The following is a 24,789-nucleotide window of genomic DNA, read 5'->3' as shown; positions in this document are numbered from 1 at the left end:
AAGCCGCGCGTGGGTGTATAAATACTCCGTATAAAGCCGCGTGTGGGTGTATAAATACTCCGTATAAAGCCGCGCGTGGGTGTATAAATACTCCGTATAAAGCCGCGCGTGGGTGTAGACATACTCCGTATAAAGCCGCGTGGGTGTAGACATACTCCGTATAAAGCCGCGTGTGGGTGCAGAAACACTCCGTATAAAGCCGCGCGTGGGTGTATAAATACTCTGTATAAAGCCGCGTGTGGGTGTATAAATACTCCGTATAAAGCCGCGCGTGGGTGTAGAAACACTCCGTATAAAGCCGCGCGTGGGTGTAGACATACTCCGTATAAAGCCGCGTGTGGGTGTAGAAACACTCCGTATAAAGCCGCGCGTGGGTGTAGAAACACTCCGTATAAAGCCACGTGGGTGTAGACATACTCCGTATAAAGCCGCGCGTGGGTGTAGAAATACGCCGTCCGGCTCCACTGACCACCAACAGGATGCACAACGGATATTATGTCCCTTCGAGGGTTTCGCAGCGGTTGGGTGTTTCTTGGGTCTCCGGCCACGATCTGCAGGATGTTCCTGTGATCCTGGATAAGCGGAGCCTCTTCCTGCACGTCATTCACAATAGTCCTTCATTCCACTTCAGTAACCCGCTTCCTCCTTCCATTAGGTGCAGCGATAACGTTCCCCATGTATAACGCAGACCAGAGGCGCGCAGCGTTATATACAGGAGGCCATGTTAGCGATGTTACTGCTAACGCAGGAGGAGTCCTGTAGGCAACATTGTGCAAAACACATACTTGTCTGTTGAAGCATTTGTAGCGCTGCTGACCTCAGCCCCACCGTCACACCGACGGACACCGACTCGTCCACCGTCACACCTACGGACGGCCACTCAGCCCCACCGTCACACCGACGGACGGCCACTCAGCCCACCGTCACACCGACGGACGGCCGCTCAGCCCACCGTCACACCGACGGACGGCCACTCAGCCCACCGTCACACCGACGGACGGCCGCTCAGCCCACCGTCACACCGACGGACGGCCGCTCAGCCCACCGTCACACCGACGGACGGCCGCTCAGCCCACCGTCACACCGACGGACGGCCGCTCAGCCCACCGTCACACCGACGGACGGCCACTCAGCCCACCGTCACACCGACGGACGGCCGCTCAGCCCCACCGTCACACCGACGGACGGCCACTCAGCCCCACCGTCACACCGACGGACGGCCGCTCAGCCCACCGTCACACCGACGGACGGCCGCTCAGCCCCACCGTCACACCGACGGACGGCCGCTCAGCCCCACCGTCACACCGACGGACGGCCGCTCAGCCCACCGTCACACCGACGGACGGCCACTCAGCCCACCGTCACACCGACGGACGGCCGCTCAGCCCCACCGTCACACCGACGGACGGCCACTCAGCCCCACCGTCACACCGACGGACGGCCGCTCAGCCCACCGTCACACCGACGGACGGCCGCTCAGCCCACCGTCACACCGACGGACGGCCGCTCAGCCCACCGTCACACCGACGGACGGCCGCTCAGCCCACCGTCACACCGACGGACGGCCGCTCAGCCCACCGTCACACCGACGGACGGCCGCTCAGCCCACCGTCACACCGACGGACGGCCGCTCAGCCCACCGTCACACCGACGGACGGCCGCTCAGCCCACCGTCACACCGACGGACGGCCGCTCAGCCCACCGTCACACCGACGGACGGCCGCTCAGCCCACCGTCACACCGACGGACGGCCGCTCAGCCCACCGTCACACCGACGGACGGCCGCTCAGCCCACCGTCACACCGACGGACGGCCGCTCAGACAGTGTGAGGGACAGATTTGAGCGATCATCTTTGCATTGTCTATAGTAGCTATTAAAGAGCTATGCAGGCACAGTGGGACACCGCCGCCATCACTCGGCGAACAATGCAGCTGTTCTGCATAAGCAAACAGCTCTAGTGTTCTCTGTGCTTACAGCTGACATCCCGCTGTGAACTACCAGCAGGACACGAGCAGAAAGAATCTTATCAGCGCCGCCGACTGCCAACAGCCTGCACCGCTGATAAGAGTTCATCGCTCAATTTAAGAAAACCAGAATTGAACAAGGAACAAATCGAACGTCCGCGCATTTATACCCAGCGGTTATCGCTCACAAGACGTCTGAGCGAATATCTTTGTGTCTAAATGGGCCCTTACCAACAGCGCTGCGAGGTAAACTGATGGAATCTGGCGTTATCCCATTACTGCGGCGCACAGGTGATCAGAGATACGAGAGGTTCACCTGAAAAGATGAATCCGGGACAAACATGGCTAAACCCCCCGGTGGCCGCGGGCCGCACTGCAGGCGACGACTGAGATAGTGCTGGGGGGAGGGGTGGGGCGGGGGCTAAGCTATTAGGGCTGAAAAATAAGGCCCACGCTAATATATATATATTACACTGCTCCGGGGGAGGGTGGGGTTACTGACAGTGAGTATATATATATATTAGGACTACTTCCCACGAACGGAATTCCGCACCGTGAAATCTCCCGTCCTCGCCCGCCGTGTGTTCTATTTGCCGCGGGTGTACGCACGGACGGATTGCAGTCAATGGAAGCCGTCCGTCACGCTATCTTCCGCTGTAGCACAGCAGAAGATAGCGTGAAACCGCTTCCCCGCCCACCGCGTCATATGACGCTGTGTCACGTGACGCGGACGGCACGTTACGTGATGCTGTGGCGCATGCGTGCCGAAGCGTTATGCGGGACGGAAGACGCCGGATCCGCAGGCAAGTATTGGGGTCTCTAGGGGGCGCCGCCTAAGGCAATCCACGTGCACGCAGTGTAGTCACGTGGTGCCGAAGAGCCAATCAGGTGCCTCTAATCTGCAGCGCCGGTTTAGGCCGGCTGCACACGAGCGTGACGGGCTCCGCCGCGGAATATTCCGCCCACCAGAGACCCCATACTTACCAGCGGATCCGGCGCCTTCGCTCCCGCATGACGCTTCCCTGCCCGCCGCGTGACGCGGCGGTAGGCGGGAAAGCGTTTTCACACTATCTTCCGCTGTTACAGCGCGAGATAGTGTGAACGAACGGCTTCCATTGACTGCAATCCGTCCGTGCGTACACCCGCGGCAAATAGAGCATGCGGCGGGTGAGGACGGGAGATTCCGCGGTGTGCCCTGAGCTATTGGGTGTAATAGAACCTAATAGCTGCGGGCAACGCGGCGGATGTCAGTCTGTGGGAAGGAGGCCTCAGTGTGGCTGAAATACCAAATATGCCCGCTGGAGACGCTGCCATGCGCGGGGCTCATGCAGTGCTTTACGCCCGCGGCGCCCGGCTCCAGCGCAGCTCATCAGCATCCAGGCGCCTCACTGCTGGCAGCCATGACTCCCTCCACACGCCGGACTCGGCCCTTCTGCATCCCAAGGCGGCTGACAGACTAGCTTTCTCCCGTATTACCATAAACCCCGGCGTCCACGGGCATGTGATGGCGGCCAGGGTCACCCGTTAGCTGCCTCCCAGGTACTACAACGGCGGGGGGAGCTTCAGTCACACAGCCGGCTGCCTCCGTTATACGCACGGGCCTCATCACTCGGACGGACTGCGCACGCGCCACGGAGAAGCGCGGGAAACATATTAGCCCTAAACCTAATGTAGTGCACGGCTGCTGAAGGCAATGCGCGTGCACGCTGTGTAGTCACGTGGTGCCAAAGAGCCAATCAGGTGGCTCTAATCAGCAGCGCTGCTTAAGCTAAGCAGAAAGTGCTAATATGCGAGCGGGAACGGAACACGTGATCCCAGAATTCCCAAGGAGACGCCGCTCCATTGGTCACTTTGATAAGCAGAAGCTGACAGCCCCTCCCACCCGGCGGCGATGGGCGTGTCGTCATCAGCAGGGCGGTGTTGGTCGAAGTAACCACGGAGCGCGAGCAGCTGACAGCTCCCTTCCTGCGGAGCGAGGTAACCGAAGGCGGGCGGCGGTACCGGCAGTCATTACCTAGTCAGCTCGGTCCGTGCAGGCGGTTCGGGTCCCCCCTCGGTCTGTGCAGCCTGGGGCTGCTGTGTGGCCCCGTCTGTCCGTGCAGGCAGTGCTGGGGTCCCCAGGTCCGTGCAGACTGCCGGCGGGTATTTTCCTAGGACTGTAAAGGCCTCATGTCCACCGGGAAAATCAGGGCCGCTGCGGATTCTCCATGTAGACTCTGCAGCGGGTCCCTCCTGCCCCGCGGACATGAGGCTGAAAATAGGAATTTAACAGAATTAACTCACCCGCAGCGGACCGGGAGGGGCTTCTCTTCCTCACGGCCGGATCTTCTTTTTCGGCCGACGGATGAACTCGTCATGCCGTCGCCGACGTGCCGCGCGCATGCGCCGGGCACATCCGCCGAGCCGAAGCAAGAAAGATCCGGCCGTGAGGAAGAGAAGACCTTCCCCGCCCGCTCCGGATGGGTAAGTTCTTTTAAATTCCTATTTTAGGTCTCCCGCGGATCCGGACGGCTTCCATAGGCTTCAATAGAAGCCCGCGGGAGCCGTCCCCGCGGGAGACCCGCACGAAAATGGGGCATGGTCCAGATTTTTTCATGCTCCTTTTTTTTTAAAATCCCTTTTATTGACCATCTGCGGGTATTTATCTACCCGCGGGTGGTCAATGCATCCCTATGGGGTGCGGATCCGCATACAGGTGATCCGCAGCGGATTTTAACTCTTCTCCTGCCCGCGGATCCGCACCCCATAGGGATGCATTGACCACCCGCGGGTAGATAAATACCCGCGGATGGTCAATAAAAGGGATTTTAAAAAAAAAGGAGCATGAAAAAATCTGGACCGTGCTCCATTTTCGTGCGGGTCTCCCGCGGGGACGGCTCCCGCAGGCTTCTATTGAAGCCTATGGAAGCCGTCCGGATCCGCAGGAGACCAAAATCAGAATTTACTCACCTGCTCCGGATTTTCCCTTCGTCGCGTCTTCATCTTCTCTCCGTCGCGGCCGGATCTTTTTTCTTCGGGCAGGCGCATGCGCGGGGCACGTCACCGACGTCATCCTGCGCATGCGCGGGGCGGAAGAAAGAAGATCTGGCCGCGACGGAGAGAAGATGAAGCCGCAGCGAAGAGAAGAAACGGAGCGGGCGAGAGGTGAGTTATTTCTTATTTTCAGCGCTCATGTCCGCGGGGCAGGAGGGACCCGCTATGGATTCTACATGGAGAATCCGTAGCGGCCTGATTTTCCCCGTGGACGAGGCCTAAGCCCCTGCACCCTGCCGTTCTGGATTCTGCATGCGGCGGCCGGTTGTACCAGATGGCGCGCGGCGGACGCGCCGTACAGAGTGTCTCCTTTGCCTGCGTCATCGCCTGCTGATGGCGCAGAGTCTGCAGCCTTCCCGCAATGTGACGAGCCGCGGATCGGACGGCCTCCATTGACTCTAATCGAAGCCGTCCGTGGGGAATCTGCGAATAACATGGAGTGTTTGCTGCACCTCCTCCTCCACGAGCGGGCGCCACAGCTGGTGTGCGGGAAGAATCGATGTCCCATAGCCTGCTGCGGGCGCCATGTGCTGCGGGACCCCTAATACTGCTGACCTGGCCGGCAGGACTGTTACTACGCGGTACAGAGCTGTACAACAACCGTCGGGTAGAGAGTAGCTGGATGATGTGACCCTTGGGGGGGCGCCGCCGCTCCTCTCTGATCTGATTTTACCCCGCAGGGGACGGGAAGGAGCCATCAGGGGGTGTGGCTGCTGAGACCCCAGCTATCGCCATAGTGGGGGTCCTGAAGTGAATAGCCTGCCAGCGTACGGCATGCGGCTTCCATCCTGTCATTGGGGGAACCCCCACAGATGACCCCATTTTAAAAACTAGACCCCTTAGGCCTCATGTCCATGGACTAGCTAAATGGAATAGCGGATTTTGCCCCTAGGGAATCATTGGCCATCCGCATCCATTAAATTGGTTTTTGAACCCGCGGATGGCATTTTAAAAGAATTGCGTTTTCATGGGTGGGAGAAAAAACGCGGCCTGCTCCATTGTGCCGCGGATATCTGCATGCAAAAAAATACCATTTAAAGCAAATCCGCGCGGAATCCATGGCAGATTCTGCGCGGATTGTATTTTTTGAGTGGACATGAGGCCTTAACGCGTTCCTCTAGGGGTGTACGCCGTATTTTGACCCCACAGTATTTGAATGAATCTAAGCAAAGCAGAAGGAAAAAATTATGATTTTTTAAAATTTTTTTGGCCAATGTGTGAATTTAAAAACAGCAATTTTTGTAAAGCACAGACAGGAATGAAGACGGTCACCCCAAAATGGTTCCCCTGTTTGTCCCGTGTTCAGACACACACCCATTGGGGCCCTAATCTGCTTGCAGGACACATGGCTCGGCCCATAATGGAGGAACAGCCGCTGGATTTCAGGGCACAACTGAATACATTCCGGATCCTATTACTCACTTGTGCAGGAAAAAAATTGACTCCCTAAAATTACTCCCCCCCCCCCCCCCCCCCCCCTTATAATGTAACTGTGTGGTATGTCTGCAGACCGGGGTAATTACGGAGGATGGTTGGGATGGGCACATGGGGCAATAAAACCGGCTATCCCCCCTCCTGCTTCTATGCTTTTTGGGGGTCATTTCTTGACCCCAGCGGCAGGGATGGGGTATAAAGTGGCGCTCTGTGAGGCTTTGTAATCTTGCCGCGGTGCAGCGGTCTCACACAGAAGACGCTCAACAAGCTGCTCCTGGAACTGCAGGAAGGCGAGCGTTCCCGGGGCTTCTTGTAAATTACGGATTACAGGTAGCGGTCTGAATAACGCCGGGCTCACACGGCCGTAGGTGGAATCCGCTTGCGGAGGTCCGCCGCAGATCCCTGCTGTGACCCTGCATATGGCCGTGTAATGTACTGCGCGTCACTGCGTACTCACACAGGGGGTCATGCGCAGTACACTGTATACGCAGGTACCCGCAGCCCGTACACGATATAGTAGCGTATGGGCAGCGGGTATATCGGCGACCATGGAGCACAATGGCCTCTATGTTGCCGATATCCGCAGTAAAATAGAACCTGCTGCGTTCTCTTTTCTGCGAGTGGATTACGTAATTCCGACCCGCTAATGTGAGCGGAATTGTGTAATCCAATGTGATTGATCTGCGTATTACCGCGGATCAGATGCATGCAGAATCCGTCATTCCTATCCGGTCATGTGAGACCGGCCTAAGGTAGATCTCTACCTTTTTATTACGTGACCGGGGACCGCTCAACGAGGTCACTGCTCGAGGCTATTGATGACCTTTGGTAGTTGGGAGCAAGGAGATTTTAAATTTGCCGGGCTCCCCGTCTCCTGCGAATATGTCCAGCATTTTGCCGATGGGCGCATGCGCAGAAGACGGGGAAGATCCGTGGGGGAGGATCGCGTCGGGGTTCTAATACGGAGGCCTCTGGTAAGAATTTTCATCTCCTTTCACTGATCGCATCGGTGAGGAAAGATGAAATGTCAATTTTTTATTTTTATTTTTTAACTTACATGATGACCATTATCCATTGGATAACGGCGATCACATGACCCAGTACCGCTCCCCACGGCGCCCATGAAATCCCCAGGCTGTCGGCTATCTTTGGTAGCCAGGAGTAGGGAGATCTAAAATTTCCTGGGCAATCCTTGACTTTTGCGCATGCGTCTGCCTTTTTGCTGATCGCATTACCGGGGGTGCAGCTTCTGCGGCCCCTGATGACAGCTGCAGGCTGTTCGCTACCTCCGGGACCCGACAGCATGGAGCTGTCATGTCCAGAGCCTGCAGGGCTTTAATCCCCAGAGGCAACATGTTTTGACGTCCGGATTAAAGCCCAGCAATGCGGGACGTAAAAAGGCAATGGGGTGGTTTTTAAGGGGTTAATGTACTGAAAAACTGTAATAAAGTGGAGTAACATTAAAAAAAAACATCTCTTCATGCGTCTTGTTTCTACGGCGCAGAAACTGCAACAAAAACGACATAATGACTTTATTCTGCGGGTCGGTACGATTACTGCGATACCGAACTTGTGTAGTTTTGTTTTGGTTGTTTTTTGTTTGTTTTGCTGTACTACTTTTATTTATTTATTTTTTTTTTTTAGACCTTTTTTTCTACGTTTATTCTCGGCTCCCATCTTCTGCGCACAGTACCTTTTTCTCTTTCTGTTGTCATTGTATGTGGGACGCCCTGTAGTTTATGTTGGTACCATTTCGGAATAAGTACGACTTTTTATGCGCTTTTTATTGCATTTTTTTTCTTGGAGCCCGGGTGATCAAAAAAGCTTAATTGTGTCGTTCTTTATTTTTTTCGGACGGCGTTCACCATGTGGGGTAAGTAATGCGTTACTTTGATAGATCGGACATTTTTGGACGCAATGACACCGAACTTGTATTTCTGTTTTATTTAGGTGATTTTATTGTATATATGGCAAAACGTTTTTTGGTTTTTTTTTTCTGTTTACTTTTTTTTAAATAATTAGTAAACTTTATTGTTCCGTGGGTGTAACACGATCTTCTCTTCTTCCTCAGGTCTTGGACAATCCAGCGTCCGGCAGATGCAGGCCGAGGGTCCAGATATTTGTCTTGAAAAAACAGTTGAGTAAATCTTGCATTTCACTACTTTACTAGTTCCTGTCCCCCCAGGATCTCCAGACGGCACCGCCTGAGAGATCGTCTCCTTGCTGATTGGACAACAGAGGTTTAAAGCTTGCTCAGTGTCTTCCCTGTCATTAGGCAGGGGCCCCGGAAGGAGCTGGAGCCCCCTGGAGTTCTTGGCAGGAAGTTTACCTTTTATTTGTGGTAGTTCTCCCTGGGTAGGACGTATCTCCACCGTGGGCGAGGGTGGTTTGATGTGGAGGCCGCCGTGGCCGTGCTCGGGCCCCTCCTAAGCACCTGGCTGGTCGCTCATAGACCCCGCTGTAGGGGTCTGTTCCAATATCCGTGAAGACTACAAGTAGTTTTGGTAATTAAGCTGACTATTAAGTGTGCTATTCTCTGAGGCTGAGGGGGTGGAAAGTCTTAACAATTCCGATAATAAGGACTACAAAAAATTCCTCTTCAATCCAGATAATATGGACAAATTAATTAAGGCAATTAGAGCCACTCATAAAGGCCCATTTAGACACAACGATTATCGCTCAAGATGATCACACAAAATTCTCTCAAACTGCAGTTTGAGTGACCATTTGAGCGTTCACTTTGCAAAAGCTGTTAAGTAGCTAATTAGCTACTTAAGAGTTTATCAGTGTGTAAATGAAGCTCACGCTGCGTGCAGAAGACAAGCGGGGCCGCTATCTTCTGTATACAGCTGTTCTCTTCTCGGAGCGCTCAGCTGTTACACAGCTGAGTGCTCCGAGTAGGGTATACAGAAAACAAGCGGGACTGCTTGTCTTCTACATACAGATGTTGTCTTCTCGGAGCGCTCAGCTGTTATATAGCTGAGCGCTCCGAGCGGGTTATGCAGAAGAGAAGCGGTCTTCATACCTGTAATTTGTTCTCTGAGCAAAATACCAGCTGAAACAGTATCAGCTGTATCCCGCTGAGAACTCGGCGCTCAGGGCTGATAAGGCGGATCGCAAGCTGAAAGTCAGCAATCAGCGAAAAGTGAACGCTGGCCGTGCGTTCTCACTCAGAAGATGGCTTTTGAGTGATAATTGTTGTCTAAATGGGCCTTAAAGGGGTTGTCCCGCGAAACAAAGTGGGGTATACACTTCTGTATGGCCATATTAATGCACTTTGTAATGTACATTGTGCATTAATTATGAGCCATACAGAAGTTATTCACTTACCTGCTCCGTTGCTAGCGTCCTCGTCTCCATGGTGCCGTCTAATTTTCAGCGTCTAATCGCCCGATTAGACGCGCTTGCGCAGTCCGGTCTTCTCCCTTTTTAATGGGGCTGCTCGTGCCAGAGAGCTGCTCCTCGTAGCTCCGCCCCGTCACGTGTGCCGATTCCAGCCAATCAGGAGGCTGGAATCGGCAATGGACCGCACAGAAGACCTGCGGTCCACCGTGGGTGAAGATCCCGGCGGCCATCTTCGCAAGGTAAGTAAGAAGTCACCGGAGCGCGGGGATTCGGGTAAGCACTATCCGTTTTTTTTTTTTAAAACCCTGCATCGGGTTTGTCTCGTGCCGAACGGGGGGGCTATTGAAAAAAAAAAAAAAAAACGTTTCGGCGCGGGACAACCCCTTTAATATAGATGAGTCTAATACCACCCAGGATGAGATATTTGGTGACCTGGGAGAAAGACATCAACACACCCAGTCCACAAGAAGGAATGGAGCAAGGCTGAATTAGGTTCCTTCATTCTAAGAGGAATTCTATCGCTCCTCTGAGGAGGATTGTGCAGACTGGGAGGCCATACCAAAAGTGGATGTCCCAGCAGGTAACGTTTCTAAACGTACCTCCTTACTCTTTGAGGTTGCTACACAGTAAAGACCCCCTGGATCAAAAAGCTGAGTCATCAAAAAAACCCAGGGGAGGTGGCTTCAGTCTTATCTAAACCAGGAGTGTCGGCTACATGTGGCTCTTAGAATTACTTAGAATTACATTAATAAAGCGGCCTTTATGGCAACAATGGATCCAGTGATGCCTATTACCACGTCTGTCAATGGATCCGGTGGTGCCTGTTACCGCGTCTGTCAATGGATCCGGTGGTGCCTGTTACCGCGTCCGTCAATGGATCCGGTGGTGCCTGTTACCGCGTCCGTCAATGGATCCGGTGGTGCCTGTTACCGCGTCCGTCAATGGATCCGGTGGTGCCTGTTACCGCGTCCGTCAATGGATCCGGTGGTGCCTGTTACCGCGTCCGTCAATGGATCCGGTGGTGCCTGTTACCGCGTCCGTCAATGGATCCGGTGGTGCCTGTTACCGCGTCCGTCAATGGATCCGGTGGTGCCTGTTACCGCGTCCGTCAATGGATCCGGTGGTGCCTGTTACCGCGTCCGTCAATGGATCCGGTGGTGCCTGTTACCGCGTCCGTCAATGGATCCGGTGGTGCCTGTTACCGCGTCCGTCAATGGATCCGGTGGTGCCTGTTACCGCGTCCGGCAATGGATCCGGTGGTGCCTGTTACCGCGTCCGGCAATGGATCCGGTGGTGCCTGTCACCGCGTCCGGCAATGGATCCGGTGGTGCCTGTCACTGCGTCCGGCAATGGATCCGGTGGTGCCTGTCACCGCGTCCGGCAATGGATCCGGTGGTGCCTGTCACCGCGTCCGGCAATGGATCCGGTGGTGCCTGTCACCGCGTCCGGCAATGGATCCGGTGGTGCCTGTCACCGCGTCCGGCAATGGATCCGGTGGTGCCTGTCACCGCGTCCGGCAATGGATCCGGTGGTGCCTGTCACCGCGTCCGGCAATGGATCCGGTGGTGCCTGTCACCGCGTCCGGCAATGGATCCGGTGGTGCCTGTCACCGCGTCCGGCAATGGATCCGGTGGTGCCTGTCACCGCGTCCGGCAATGGATCCGGTGGTGCCTGTCACCGCGTCCGGCAATGGATCCGGTGGTGCCTGTCACCGCGTCCGGCAATGGATCCGGTGGTGCCTGTCACCGCGTCCGGATCCATCCTGAATCTCGGCAATTCCTCAAATTTGCCATAACTACGGGGAGAGAAGTGCATCATTTTCAGTTCAATTGCCTTCCTTTCGGGATATCTTCTGCCCCAGCTTTTGGGGGGGACAAGGGGGGAAAAAGCATTAAAGAGCTCAATTTGTAGAGGGATTTGTCTATTAATGAGGCATATAAACCTTAAAGCTCATTTCAGCAGAGCCAGGACTACTTCATGGGCAGGACGGGCCTCGGCATCTGATCAAGTATGTAAATCGGCCATGTGGAATAAAGAACATTACAGACTAGATGTTCAGGCCAGCCTTGAAGTCCTTCCTGCAGTCGTCCCTCCTACGTTGGTTTTGTGGTGGTGCTGTCATGGAGAGGACTGGGGAAAAGACAAATGGCTTTTACCGGTAATCCGGTTTCCTGGAAGTCTCCATGACGTCACCCGTACATTCCCTTCCATATTTGTTTTGTGGTCATGTATATGTTTGGTTCCTGCCCTTACCGCTGCACCGCTCTGGATCTTCCTGTTCTCTCAGGCGGAGGGGCGTTTGTAGTGACTTCAAGGAAACTGGATTCCCAGTAAGACTAATCGGTGTCTGTGACGCCGCCATGTTTGTGTCTCACAGGGGAAGCTGGAACGGGTACAGTCTGAAGATCTGCTCTGGCGCTCGGGGCTCTTGGCACCCACTACTGTCTTAGAGCTACACCTTAGCAGCGTTGGCCCTGATACAAAGCATCATTTTCTATCTGTTGCTGAGGAGCAATTCAAAGGAGCTTCTGGGTTGTCTGAAATACTTTATAGGAAAAGAGATCAACTTGGGGAAGTTAACGCTTCCTTTTTAGATGTGGAACAAAATCTTCTTCATCTCTCGTTATGGCTGTGCATTCCACACTGAGAGCACATCAGACACTGACAGGGAATGTTGGTTTCCGATTGATATTCCAGGTGGGATAAGATGTGTTCATGAAGTCACCAGGGGAATAAGGAGGCCTCTGTCGTAATGACCAGCTCTGGGGCATGATCTGCCCCCGTGATGGTTCCCATCTTGGTCCATATAACCTCCCCCCCCCCAATCGAAGAGGAACAAATCAATTCTTGAGTAAACGAGGCAAAGACAAGCGGGTCTAGTCTCTGAGCCACGAGGACCGCACCAAGCATTTGAGCCGCGAGGCCCGCACCAAGCATCATGCAGTTCCTCACTTTGATATTGGGATTGAATTCAGTTCAGTTATTGATCCATTCCTGTATTCTCCTAAATTCAGATTGCCTTCCCCTATAGTTCGGCGTTTGTAAAGCGCCCCTTTTGCATCTTGGCTGTTTCTCTCGGAACATGTAAGAAAAATTAAGTTTGGCGCTTATGCGTAAAATATACATTCACTAAAGTGGAAGGGGCATTGGTGATCTCACGGACAGGGACTCTGAAACAATAATCTAGACATAAGCCCTGTTGAGAAAATGCTATAGACTTACTGATTTGCAATTAAAACAGATTTTTTTTTTTTCTTAGCGAGATTTAACCCCTTGAATGGCATGCCTGGAAATTTTCCGGGACGAGCTCCTCTTCTTATAGTGCTGGCTGTCAGAGGATAGCCAGGCACCAGCTCCTACAGCAGAGAACGGAGAAAACCTCCCATCTCTGCCGAGTTAAAGGGGTTGTCCCGCGGCAGCAAGTGGGGGGTATACACTTCTGTATGGCCATATTAATGCACTTTGTAATGTACATCGTGCATTAATTATGAGCCATACAGAAGTTATAAAAAGTTTTTTACTTACCTGCTCCGTTGCTGGCGTCCTCGTTCCCATGGAGCCGACTAATTTTCGCCCTCCGATGGCCAAATTAGCCGCGCTTGCGCAGTCCGGGTCTTCTGCTCTCTTCAATGGAGCCGCTCGTGCAGAATGCCGCCTCCGTGTAGCTCCGCCCCGTCACGTGCCGATTCCAGCCAATCAGGAGGCTGGAATCGGCAATGGACCGCACAGAAGAGCTGCGGTCCACCGAGGGAGCAGACCCCGGCGGCCATCTTCAGCAGGTAAGTATGAAGACGCCGGACCGCCGGGATTCAGGTAAGCACTCTCCGTTTGTTTTTTTTAACCCCTGCATCGGGGTTGTCTCGCGCCGAACGGGGGGGGGGGGGGTGTTAAAAAAAAAAAAAAACCCGTTTCGGCGCGGGACAACCCCTTTAACCCTTTACATGCCGCGGTCTATGCGACTGCAGCATGTAAAGGGCTGATACCATCGGACCCCCACAATGTGATTAGGGGGTCCTGATGGGTCTCTGGAAGTCCCCTAAAGGGACAAAAAAAATTTTTAAAGTTAAAAAAAATAAATAGTAAAAAAAATTATAAAAAATAACACTTTTCTCCCTTTACTTTGTAAAAAATTAAAAACCAAACTACACGTGTGGTATCCCTGCGTTGTAATGACCCATAGAAGGAAGTACATTAACCCCTTAATGACGCAGCTCCTTTTTTTTTTTTTCCCCCTTTCTGTCCCCCCACCTTTTTGAAAAAAATCGTAACTCCTTTATTTCTCCATCTCCTTCGCTGTATGAGGGCTTGTTGTTTTTTGCGGGACGAGTTGTAGTTTTCTATGGTGCTATTTACTGTATCATATAATGGACTGAAAAACTTTTACAAAATTCTAAGTTGAGTACAATGAAAAATAGACATTCGGCCATCTTTCAGCACGTCTTGTTTCTACGGCGCACAAACTGCAACAACCATGACCTGATAACTTTATTTTATGGGTCAGTGCAATTACTGCGATACCAAACTTGTATATTTATATATTTTTTTTCTTTTTGCTGTAGTACTTTTTCACAGACCTTTTTTTAAAAGGTGCGCACAATAACTTTTTTATTTTTCAGTCAACGTAGTTTTGCAGGATGTCCTGTGGTTTACGTTAGTACCAATGTGGACTTTTTGATTGCTTTTTATTGCTTTTTTTTCTGGGAGACAGGGTGACTGAAAGTGCATTTCTGGCGTTCTTTTTTTTTTTTTTCAGACTGCGTTCACTGAGCGCGGTAAATAATGCGCTACTTTGATAGATCGGACTTTTACGGATGCAGTGATACCAAATATGTATTTATTTTTTTTAAATTATAGATATGGCAAAAGGAGGTGATTTAACCCTTCCCGCTCCAGGACGTATAGGTACGTCATGGAGCGGCGGGGTATGTATGAAGAGAGGTTGCGTGGCAACCTCTCTTCATACAGTGCAGGCGTCAGCTGTTTATAACAGCTGACACCCGCGGACATCGTTTGGAGATCCCGCACGGCTCCCCCGTGGTGGGATCTGGGGAGCCGTGCAGGTATCATGGCAGTCTGGGGCCTAATGAAAAGCCCCAGGGCTGCCTTACCAGACTGCCTATCAAGCCATCCCCGTGGGGTGGCTTGATAGACTGTCTGTTAAATTGCAGTATGACATAATGCTATAGCATTACGTCATACTGCAGGAGCGATGAAAGCATTGCATGTTAAAATCCCCCAGGGGGACTTCAAAGTAAAGTTAAAAAATCAATAAATTTTTTTTTTTTTAATTGTAAAAAAAAAAAAGTTGTAAAAGTTTTATTAAAAAATATAAATTATAAAATAAAAATGTTTTTGGTATCGCTGCATCCGTAAAAGTCCGATCTATCAAAGTAGTGCATTATTTTTCCCGCACGGTGAATGTTGTCCGAAAAAAAAAAAATTGCCAGAAATGCACTTTTTTAGTTACCCTGTCTCCCAGAAAAACGCAATTAAAAGAGATCAAAAAGTCGCATGTACTCCAAATTGATACTATTGGAAACTACAGGACATTACGCAAAAAATGAGCCCTCGCACAACTATGTGGACGGAAAAATAAAGTTATTGCACGCAGAAGATGGAGGCAGAAAATAACTGAAAAAAATTAAATGTCTTTGAAAAAAAAAAGAGTAGTATAGTAAGAAAAGACCTCTACAAGTTTGGTATTGTAGTAACTGTACCGACCCGCAGAATAAAGTTATGTCGCTTTTGTTGCTGTTTGTGCGCCGTAGAAACAAGAGATAAACTAAAAGATGGCGAAATGTCTTTTTTTTTTTTTTTCATTTTACTCCACTTAGAATTTTTTTTAAGTTTTTCAGTACATTATACGGTACATTAAATAGCACCATTCAAAAATACAACTCGTCCCGCAAAAAACAACAAGCCCTCATACAGCGACGTCGGTGGATAAATAAAGGAGTTACGAATTTTTTGAAGGGGGGAGGAAAAAACGAAAATGGAAAAACAAAAAGGGGCCGCGTCATTAAGGGGTTAAACTTTTTTAAAATTAAATTAAACTGTGAAAAAGTCGCGAAAAACCAAAAACTATTACAATTTGGTATTGGCATAATCGTACCGGCCGGTAGAATTACCGTAATATATTATTTATACTGCTCAGAGAATTCAGTGAAAAATGCAAAACAGCCAGAATTACAGATTTTGTTAATCGTGCCACTAGAAAAAATGGCATAAAAAGTGATCATTTATCTAAGATTTAGGAACATGTAATATTTTGAAGACTGGAGTTTATCCTGCAACAAACAAGGCCTTCTGGAGCGCTGACAATGGGAAATAACATTAATACGGCTCTTGGAATGTGGCGACACAAAAGCAAACCTTTAAAGGGGTTCTGACACAAATAATGTTTTTATGCTTTAGCAGCCATTGTTCCCTGGTCTGCCTAATGGACCCAGGGAACCCATGGTTTAATGGCTGCTAAAGCATAAAAAGATAACACTTACCTGTTCTTCTGTTGTTGTTGACATCGGGGGGGGGGGGTCATCTCCCAGCAGCATATTAGCACTTTCTGCTTAGGTTAAGCAGCCTGACTAGAGCCACCTGATTGGTGCACGCTGTGCAGTCACGTGGTGCCGAAGAGCCAATCAGGTGGCTCTAATCAGCAGCGCTGCTTAACCTAAGCAGAAAGTGCTAGTATGCCTCCCGGCAGGCGCTGCTCTTCCTCTTCTTCCTCCACGAGCCGCGCTGCTCCAGGATCGCGCGCATGCGCAGTGGAGAGGTGCCCTTTGACAGGAGTCAGGACGGGCTGCGTCTCCACTGCGCATGCTCAGCACTCCGGAGTTCAGCCAGGACGGACAGGCCGCCCACAGCAAGCACTGCTTGTGATGTGCTTGCTGTGGCGGTCCGTCCGTTGACCTCGGAAGTGCCTGACGGACGGACCAGAGCAGGAAGCGGTCTTTTTGACCGCTCCTGCTCTGCTTTAAAGGCACAGAAGAAGATGCCGGCTGGAGGGGACATGCCTGGCGATCGGGCCAGGCAAGGTGAGTACAATTTTTTTTTTTTTCATGTCAGAACCCCTTTAAGAAAAAAAATGTTTAAAATGTACAAAAATAGCAAAACATAAACAAACTGTATAAACTTGGTATCGCCGGAGCCGGAATCGTGTGACTCAGAGAATACCGTTATCACACTATTTATTCTGAACGCCATAAAAATGAAATCCAAAACACAAATGGCAGAATTTTTTATTTTTTTTTTATTTTCCCCATTCTCCCTACAAATTTATTTTACAAAAGTTATACAATACGTTATATATACCCAAAAATGATGCCATCAAAGTACAAAAAACAAGCCCACATATGGCCGTGTCAATGAAAAAATGAAAGAGTTATGGCTCTTGGAACGCAACTGGAAACTTAGCCGAAATTAAATCATTGGCCAATTTAAAAAAAAACCCCTACCCTGATGTGTCTGACGGGGGTAAGAAACTCGCCACTAAAGGGTTAAGGCAAGAAGATGTGGAGATTTAGGATGCGAGCACTTGAGGTGCCTCTCCTTTTATAAGGTGCATTGTTTGGGCCATAAGTAAGCCAGCGCGTAGCTTGAGGACGTTGCGCCAGAACAAACTGTTCAAACCCTCAACATACAAAGAAGACATGACTAGACATGGCCTATAGTGACTAAAGCTGCGCTGCCTTCCAGCGTACAGAGTGGCGGATACGTAGCCTAATGACAGCTATAGAAGAGTCCCCCTAGTACCCATTTATAAAGGATGAAGGGTCATTTGGGGCCAATAAGTATTGAAGGCAAAAGAAGGAAACGTCCCCAAAAATAAGCTTAAAGTACGTCTTGGTTGGTGTGAGGACCATTCCTGTGGAAATCGAGGTGTACGCCGTAGAAACAAGATGCACAAAAAGATGGCGGAATTCAATTTTTTTTTTCCCCATTTCACTCCCGGTTTAAAAGATTCAATGAAAACGAGAACTTGTCCCACAAACAACAAGAAGCGGCAAACCTCTGCCTGAAGGGGCGGATGAGAATTGGGAATTTTTTGAAAGGAAAGGAAAACCAAAAATGGGGGGGAAGCCATCTTAAGGGGTTAAAGACCGACAGGGATGACAGCTATGTGAAGGGGAGCCCGAAGAGATGTATGGCGGAGTCTTGGTTTACATCGTTGTGCCGTTCTCTGCTTAACTGATGGAAGCCAGGACCGAGCTAGCTCTAGATTGTAAGAACGCTCTAGGAAGAGCCCAACGATGGCGCCGGCCAGCCTGCTGGCAGCGGATGCATTGTCAGCTCTGTCGTGACTGATGTGGTAGGTTGACGTCGCTGTTCTGTCACCCCTAATCTTAGATCTTCTTAGCGGCTGGGGAGGCGTCTGCTGGATGCACGGAGCGGCATCGGTTACACTAGTCCACACACTGCGCTCTGACATCTCCATCGGCCGTGGATGTCATGTAGCATCGTCCCAGGACATGTATGTACCTCCTAGGTGCCTGGCATCGGGAACCACAGCTGACCCCCGACCACAATAGCCACTGTTAACCCTTTAAGTGTCAGTTCTGACAGCGGCATTTAAATGTCCTGATCGTTCGGAGTCCAAGACCGCACAACCGGACGGACTAGCTGGAGAGTGTCAGATGTAAGCCGTGACATAAGGAAGACTTGGGGGTTACATACAGGTGGACAAGACAAGAGGTGTATTGAAAGGAGGGTCAGGATTAGCTTTATGGATAAAGGGGTTGTGTGTATAGAATTATATTTTCTTCTTAAAGGAGTTGCGGTTATTATAATCTAGGGTGGTGTTCCCCACCTCCATTCCTCAGCGCCCCCAACAGGTCATGTTTTCAGGATTTCCGCAGTATCTCACAGGTGATGTAATTATTATCAGTCCTCAGACATTGTCACTGGTGGTCTTACTATAGGAGATCCTGAAGACATGACCTGTTGGGGTCCCTGAGGACCGGAGCTGGGGAGCATTGGTAGGGTGTGTAGATGCTGTGAGTATTGTATTCTCTTAGTAATCTATCACTTGTGTGGTTTTAAATCTATATATATAAAATTGAATGTATGTGTGTCTGTGTGTCTGTCCTGTCTGCCTGCCTGCCTGCCTGTCCTTTATGTATTACTACACCATTCATCCAATTGCCATGAGACTTTGGGAAGTTGTTGAGTACACTCCTGGGAAGATTATAGGCATAGTACAACTATCCTATGATAAATGGCGTGCATGCGAGCGTCGTCGACAGTTACGCCCCCCCCCCCACGTAGATCGTTCGATTTCCATCACTGCCACTAATTCTCTCACTTCCCAATGTCATAGAAACATGAAATTTGGCACGAGCATTGATTATGTCATAAATAGGAAAAGCTAATGGGTCCCAACTCGATTATTCAATTCTATGCGCAAAAGAATTAGCGTCCAAATTTTACATACGGAATCTAATTCTCTCGCTTCCCAATGTCATAGAAACTTGAAATTTGGCACGAGCATTGATTATGTCATAAATAGGAAAAGTTAATGGGAAGTTGCTGAGTACACTCCTGGGAAGATTACTGGCATAGTACATCTATCCTACGATAGGTGGCGCGCGTGCGAGCGTCGTCGACAATTATGCCCCCCAGACAAAGATCGTTTGATTTCCATCTCAAGCACAAAAGCAAAAGGCATTACGAGCAACAGGATGCATGTTCAACTACAAAATGATGCATCCGCCGAACGTATCACAAGACAATTGCTGGATATTGAGAATGCTGAGGTAAAATAAAAGCTGTGCTGTGATTGGTTGTTATATATTATACCACTGAGGTAAAATGAATGCTGCGCTGTGATTCGTTGCTATTTTTTATATTGCTGAGGCAGAATAAAAGTTGCGCTGTGATTGGTTGTTATATTTTATACTGCTGAGGTAACATATAAGCTGCGCTGTGATTGGGTGTTATATATTATAAAGCCGAGGTAACATGAAAGCTGCGCTGTGATTGGTTGTTATATATTATACTGAGGTAACATGAAAGCTGCGCTGTGATTGGTTGTTATATATTATACTGAGGTAACATGAAAGCTGCGCTGTGATTGGTTGTTATATATTATACTGAGGTAACATGAAAGCTGCGCTGTGATTGGTTGTTATATATTATACTGAGGTAACATGAAAGCTGTGCTGTGATTGGTTGTTATATATTATACCACTGAGGTAACCTAAAAAAGCTGCGCTGTGATTGGTTGTTATCTAGATATATAAAAATGAATGTATGTCTGTCTGTCTTTGCAGCAACGCGCGACGGGTAAGCTAGTCAAGTATAAGTCCAATAAGTTACATCTTGTGGTCTTTTGGGGGGTTTTTTATGTTGATTTTTGCCTTAATTATTTCCTATTCTTTTCAAGGATAGATGAGAGTTTGACTGATACAAAACCCTTCCTGATGGACGAACTACAGAGAATTGGTGGCGTACCAGGTAAGGGGCATTGGAATCTATCCGTCCTCCGTGGAATAGATGATACATGTCTGAGTCTGAGACCTCCACCGATCAAGAGAATGGGAGCGCTCATCTCCCTTTCCTCCAGCCCTGCTGTTCCACTGTGGCCTCCCCTCGCTACGAGGTGCAGTGAGTGGGATAGAAGAGTCCATTCTTGTAAGCGGTGAGAAGTGTTAATTGAGGAAATACCCTTTAACCCCTTGAGTGGCGGGTTTCCTACCACCCTGTCGTGCCCACCAGGGCAGGTTTTTTAAAATGGTCTAATCATTGAATTTCAACTAATTTTGCAGTTGCGTCTCAAGAGCCATAACTTTTTCCTTTTTCCATTGATACGGCCATATAAGGGCTTGTTTTTTGCGGGACAAGTTGTGATTTTTTTTAAACAGGGGGGAGGAAAAAAAGAAATGGGGAAAAAAGAAAAAAAGGGACCATGTCATTAAGGGGTTAAATAATGTATTAACTTCCTTCTCTGGGTCATTACGACTAGAGATGAGCGAACGTGCTCGGCCACACCCCTTTTTCGCCCGACTACCGCGATTTCCGAGTACTTCCGTACTCGGGCGAAAAAATTCGGGGGGCGCCGTGGCGGCACGGGGGGTAGCAGTGGGGAGTGGGGGGGAGAGGGGGAGAGAGAGAGGGCTCCCCCCTGTTCCCCGCTGCTACCCCCCGCACCGCCACGCCTCTCCCCCCCCCCCCCCCCCCCCCCCCCCCCCCACGGCGCCCCCCGAATCTTTTCACCCGAGTACTGAAGTACTCGAAAATGGCGGTACTCGGGTGCGTAAGTACTCGAAACGAGTACGTTCGCTCATCTCTAATTACGACGCATGGATACCACATGTGTGATTGTATTTTTTATTTTTTACAAAGTAAAGGGAGACAAGTGTTTTTATAATTTTTTTTTTATAATTTTTAACTTTTTTTTTGTCCCTTTAGGGGACTTCCACAGGGACCCATCAGGACCCCTGATCACATTCCAGGGGTCCGATGGTGACAGCCCTTTACATGCTGCAGTGACAGCCCTTTATATGCTGCAGTCACATAGACTGCAGCATGTAAAGGGTTAACACAGCAGAGATCGGAGGTTTTCTCTGATCTCTGCTGTAAGAGCAGGTACCTAGCTGTCCTCTGACAGCCAAGCACCAAGCTCTCCCTGCCACAGAGACCATCGGCTTGCTTCTGACAAGCCGATGGTCTCTATGGCAACCTGTAAACAAACCAGTGCAGGAGATTGCCGGCATGCCGGCAATATCTTCTGCTGGTTTTTCAAAGCCCTTGCACTGCTCTGTGTGGGTCTGTGCAGGCAGAGCACACTGTCACAGCTTGTGGCATTGTGCTCTGCAGCTCCCATAGTGATACATAGCCCGGAACTCTTCCGGGCTATGTCACTATGAGCAGTGGAGCTCCTCCCGGAAAATTTCCGGGTGTGCCACTCAAGGGGTTAATGGACCTCAATGTTTTGAGTTAGAAGACATTTTGTATTGCAAAAGAGTTTCATTTGCATTTTAGTGTTCTGTCTTTTTTTATTTTGTTTTTTGTGCCCCGTGTGGCGCGGAGTGTTAAGGCAGCAGATATGCGGTTCTAAGCTCTTGTTCATGACCTGAAGGTTACGAGTTCAATCCCCGCATGGGTCAAGTAGCCTTCCGTCCTTCCCAGGTTGGTACAATAAGTACTCAGCTTGCTGGAGGGGTAAAAAGGTGACTGGGGAAGGCAGTGGCAAACCACCCTGCAAAAGTCTGCCAGGAAAACCTCGTGATGTGACGTCACCATAGGAGCAGGCCATGAGTCGGTGCACCAGGGGACTTCACCCTTTTATACCTATTTTTTTAATTTATTTATTTTTTTAACCGGCAAACGTTTACTTGGCAGCCAAAAATAGACTTGTCTGTCTGAAGCCAGAAAGCCGGAGCTTCAACGGGGACTTCTACCAATCATGTTCACTGTTGTGAGCACACATGACGGGCCAGTCGGCTCTCAGAACGTAGAGTGAATTCTGTACTGTAACCCTTTCCAATCCACTGTCTGACGTCTTCCTACATTCTGATTGAAGCTTGTACAGCTCCAATTTCAGAAGACGTCCGACAGGGTATTCTTACCGTCTATTGCCAGCCACTCCTCTGTCAGAGCCTCTCTGGTGCGCACACACTGGCTTTAGCCAGCAGATGGCACCGCTGTATAACAGCAAAAAGAGAAAGCCTTTTAGGAAACCCTGAATCCAAAATTGGATTGGAAAGGGTTAAAGCCTGGTTTAGACAAGATTATCGCTCAAACGTTGAGCCATCACCTTGCGCTCCGAGCGGGGGATGCAGAAGACAAACGGGGTCGCTTGTCTTCTGCATCCAGCTGTTCTCTGCTCGGAGTGCCTGGCTGTTGTACAGCCGAGCGCTCTGAGCGGGGGATGAAGAACACAGCTGGACCGCTCTGTTCTTCATACCCCGCCTGTCATCAGGGAGCGGGATGAAGTAATAGTATCAGCTGTATCCGCTGTGAATCCCTGATGAGGCTGATCCTCAGCACGCAGACAGATCCCCGACAGCTTAATGAAAGCTGCAGGATGTCAGTGCGGTCACACACTGCGATTATCACTCAAAACATGGCTTGGAGCAAGAATCGTTGTGTCTAAAACAGCCTTCAGACTGCGGAGGTCTGCAGACAGCTCTGGAGGACGACCGTATGAGGCCCAGTTACATCTGTATTTTTATCTGGTTTTAATGGATCGGACTTTTCCCTGTTTTCAAAATTAAACCCAAACCGATGACTGGTTGATATACAGACCGGACCGACCGCATCCCGCATCTTGGTGGATTCAATGACTTTTACTGTTGCTGCACCTGCAATAGCAGCCCTGCCCGCTGCAGTGCAGGGATATATGACTGCAATGACCTTGTGCCCAGTGAGAAGATCATTATGTGCCCGGTGATATACCATTGTGGAAACCGCACGAACTCCATTGTAGTTGGTGGTATCCCGCCCTTGATATTCCTGAGTTGTGGCTACCGCTGATAACCGTTTTCTGCTTAGTACTTTGCATAGAGACCCCTGCCCGTCAGTGGTTGGCGATGCCAGCCTGCAGCTCCTCACTATCGAGGACTAGTTCTCTGTGGTTGCTACTAGTAAAAGAAGTTTCTCCCGAATGACTGCCCAGATACATAGAGCAGACCTATCTCTGCACTCATCACGCCTGCCACTACCTTATACCGCTCAGGGAGGGCTGCAAAAACATTGAGAGATTCCCTTTAACCCCTTGAGTGGCACGCCCGTAAATTTTCCGGGACTAGCTCCACTGCTCATAGCGATACAGCCCGGAAGATTTCCGGGCTATGCATCACTATGGGAGCTGCAGAGCACAATGCCACAAGCTGTGACATTGTGCTCTGCCTGCACAGACCCACACAGAGCAGTGCAAGGGCTTTGAAAAACCAGCAGAAGATATTGCCGATATGTCGGCAATCTCCTGCTTTGTTTACAGGTTGCCATAGAGACCATCAGCTTGTCAGAAGCAAGCCGTGGTCTCTGTGGCAGGGAGAGCTTGGTGCTTGGCTGTCAGAGGACAGCTAGGTACCTGCTCTTACAGCAGAGATCAGAGAAAACCTCCGATCTCTGCTGTGTTAACCCTTTACATGCTGCAGTCTGTGACTGCAGCATGTAAAGGGCTGTCACTGCAGCATGTAAAGGGCTGTCACCATCGGACCCCTGGAATGTGATCAGGGGTCCTGATGGGTCCCTGTGGAAGTCCCCTAAAGGACAAAAAAAAAATTAAAAATTTTTTTTAAAAAAAGGTAAAAAATTATAACAAAAATAATAAAAACACTTGTCTCCCTTTTACTTTGTAAAAAATCAAAAATACAATCACACATGTGGTATCCATGCGTCGTAATGACCCAGAGAAGGAAGTTAATACATTATTTAACCCCTTAATGACATGGCCCCTTTTTTTCTTTTTTCCCCATTTCTTTTTTTCCTCCCCCCTGTTTAAAAAAATCACAACTTGTCCCGCAAAAAACAAGCCCTCATATGGCCATGTCAATGGAAAAATGAAAAAGTTATGGCTCTTGAGACACAACTGCAAAACTAGTTGAAATTCAATGATTAGACCATTTTAAAAAACCTGCCCTGGTGGGCACGACAGGGTGGTAGGAAACCTGCCACTCAAGGGGTTAAGTTGCACGTTTTAAAAACGCAACATCCTATAAAAGGAGTTGCACCCCTAAACCTTATATGTTCCTGAAAACGGCCAACCTGCTTGCTGTTGGCCTCACTGCTTGCTGACAGTTGTGGAAGTTTGTGACAAACAGTAATTGTTTTACAGAAGTTGCACTTCATTCACAGCAACCTTCAGGCAACTTTGTATCAGTGATTCTAAGCGCAGTTATTGCATGTTGCAAGTAAAGTGCTTACGAAGGCAAACCTCCTATGGAAATATGTGCTTTCTGTGATGATTGTTACAGAAAAACAAACTAAGATGTGAGGCGTTCATACGTGCCTACATACAGCTCTACATACATGTCTGCGCTTACAGAGACGTGTTAAGGAAAAGCCAAA

General features: G+C 49.9%; 1 protein-coding gene across 3 annotated transcripts in view; it reads left to right on the top strand.

The window, feature by feature from the left end:
* Positions 1-3,793: 3,793 nt before the first annotated feature.
* PWWP3A (PWWP domain containing 3A, DNA repair factor) overlaps positions 3,794-24,789 on the top strand; it is a 43,104-nt gene continuing 22,108 nt past the window's right edge. Inside the window, exons 1-3 of one of the 3 annotated variants that reach the window (XM_066604715.1) lie at positions 3,794-3,942; positions 8,504-8,568; positions 20,164-20,229. In XM_066604715.1, the coding sequence (XP_066460812.1) occupies positions 20,196-20,229 (34 nt within the window). In that variant the 5' untranslated portion in view covers positions 3,794-3,942; positions 8,504-8,568; positions 20,164-20,195. Of the gene's footprint in view, positions 3,943-8,503; positions 8,569-20,158; positions 20,230-24,789 lie in introns of all 3 variants that reach the window. The other 2 variants (XM_066604714.1, XM_066604716.1) reach the window with 2 other exon arrangements.

Source organism: Eleutherodactylus coqui, chromosome 5, assembly GCF_035609145.1.
Source record: "Eleutherodactylus coqui strain aEleCoq1 chromosome 5, aEleCoq1.hap1, whole genome shotgun sequence".
Taxonomy (NCBI): Eukaryota; Metazoa; Chordata; class Amphibia; order Anura; family Eleutherodactylidae; genus Eleutherodactylus; species Eleutherodactylus coqui.
Note: the sequence above shows the minus strand (reverse complement) of the source record. Positions and strands in the feature narration are given on the sequence as shown.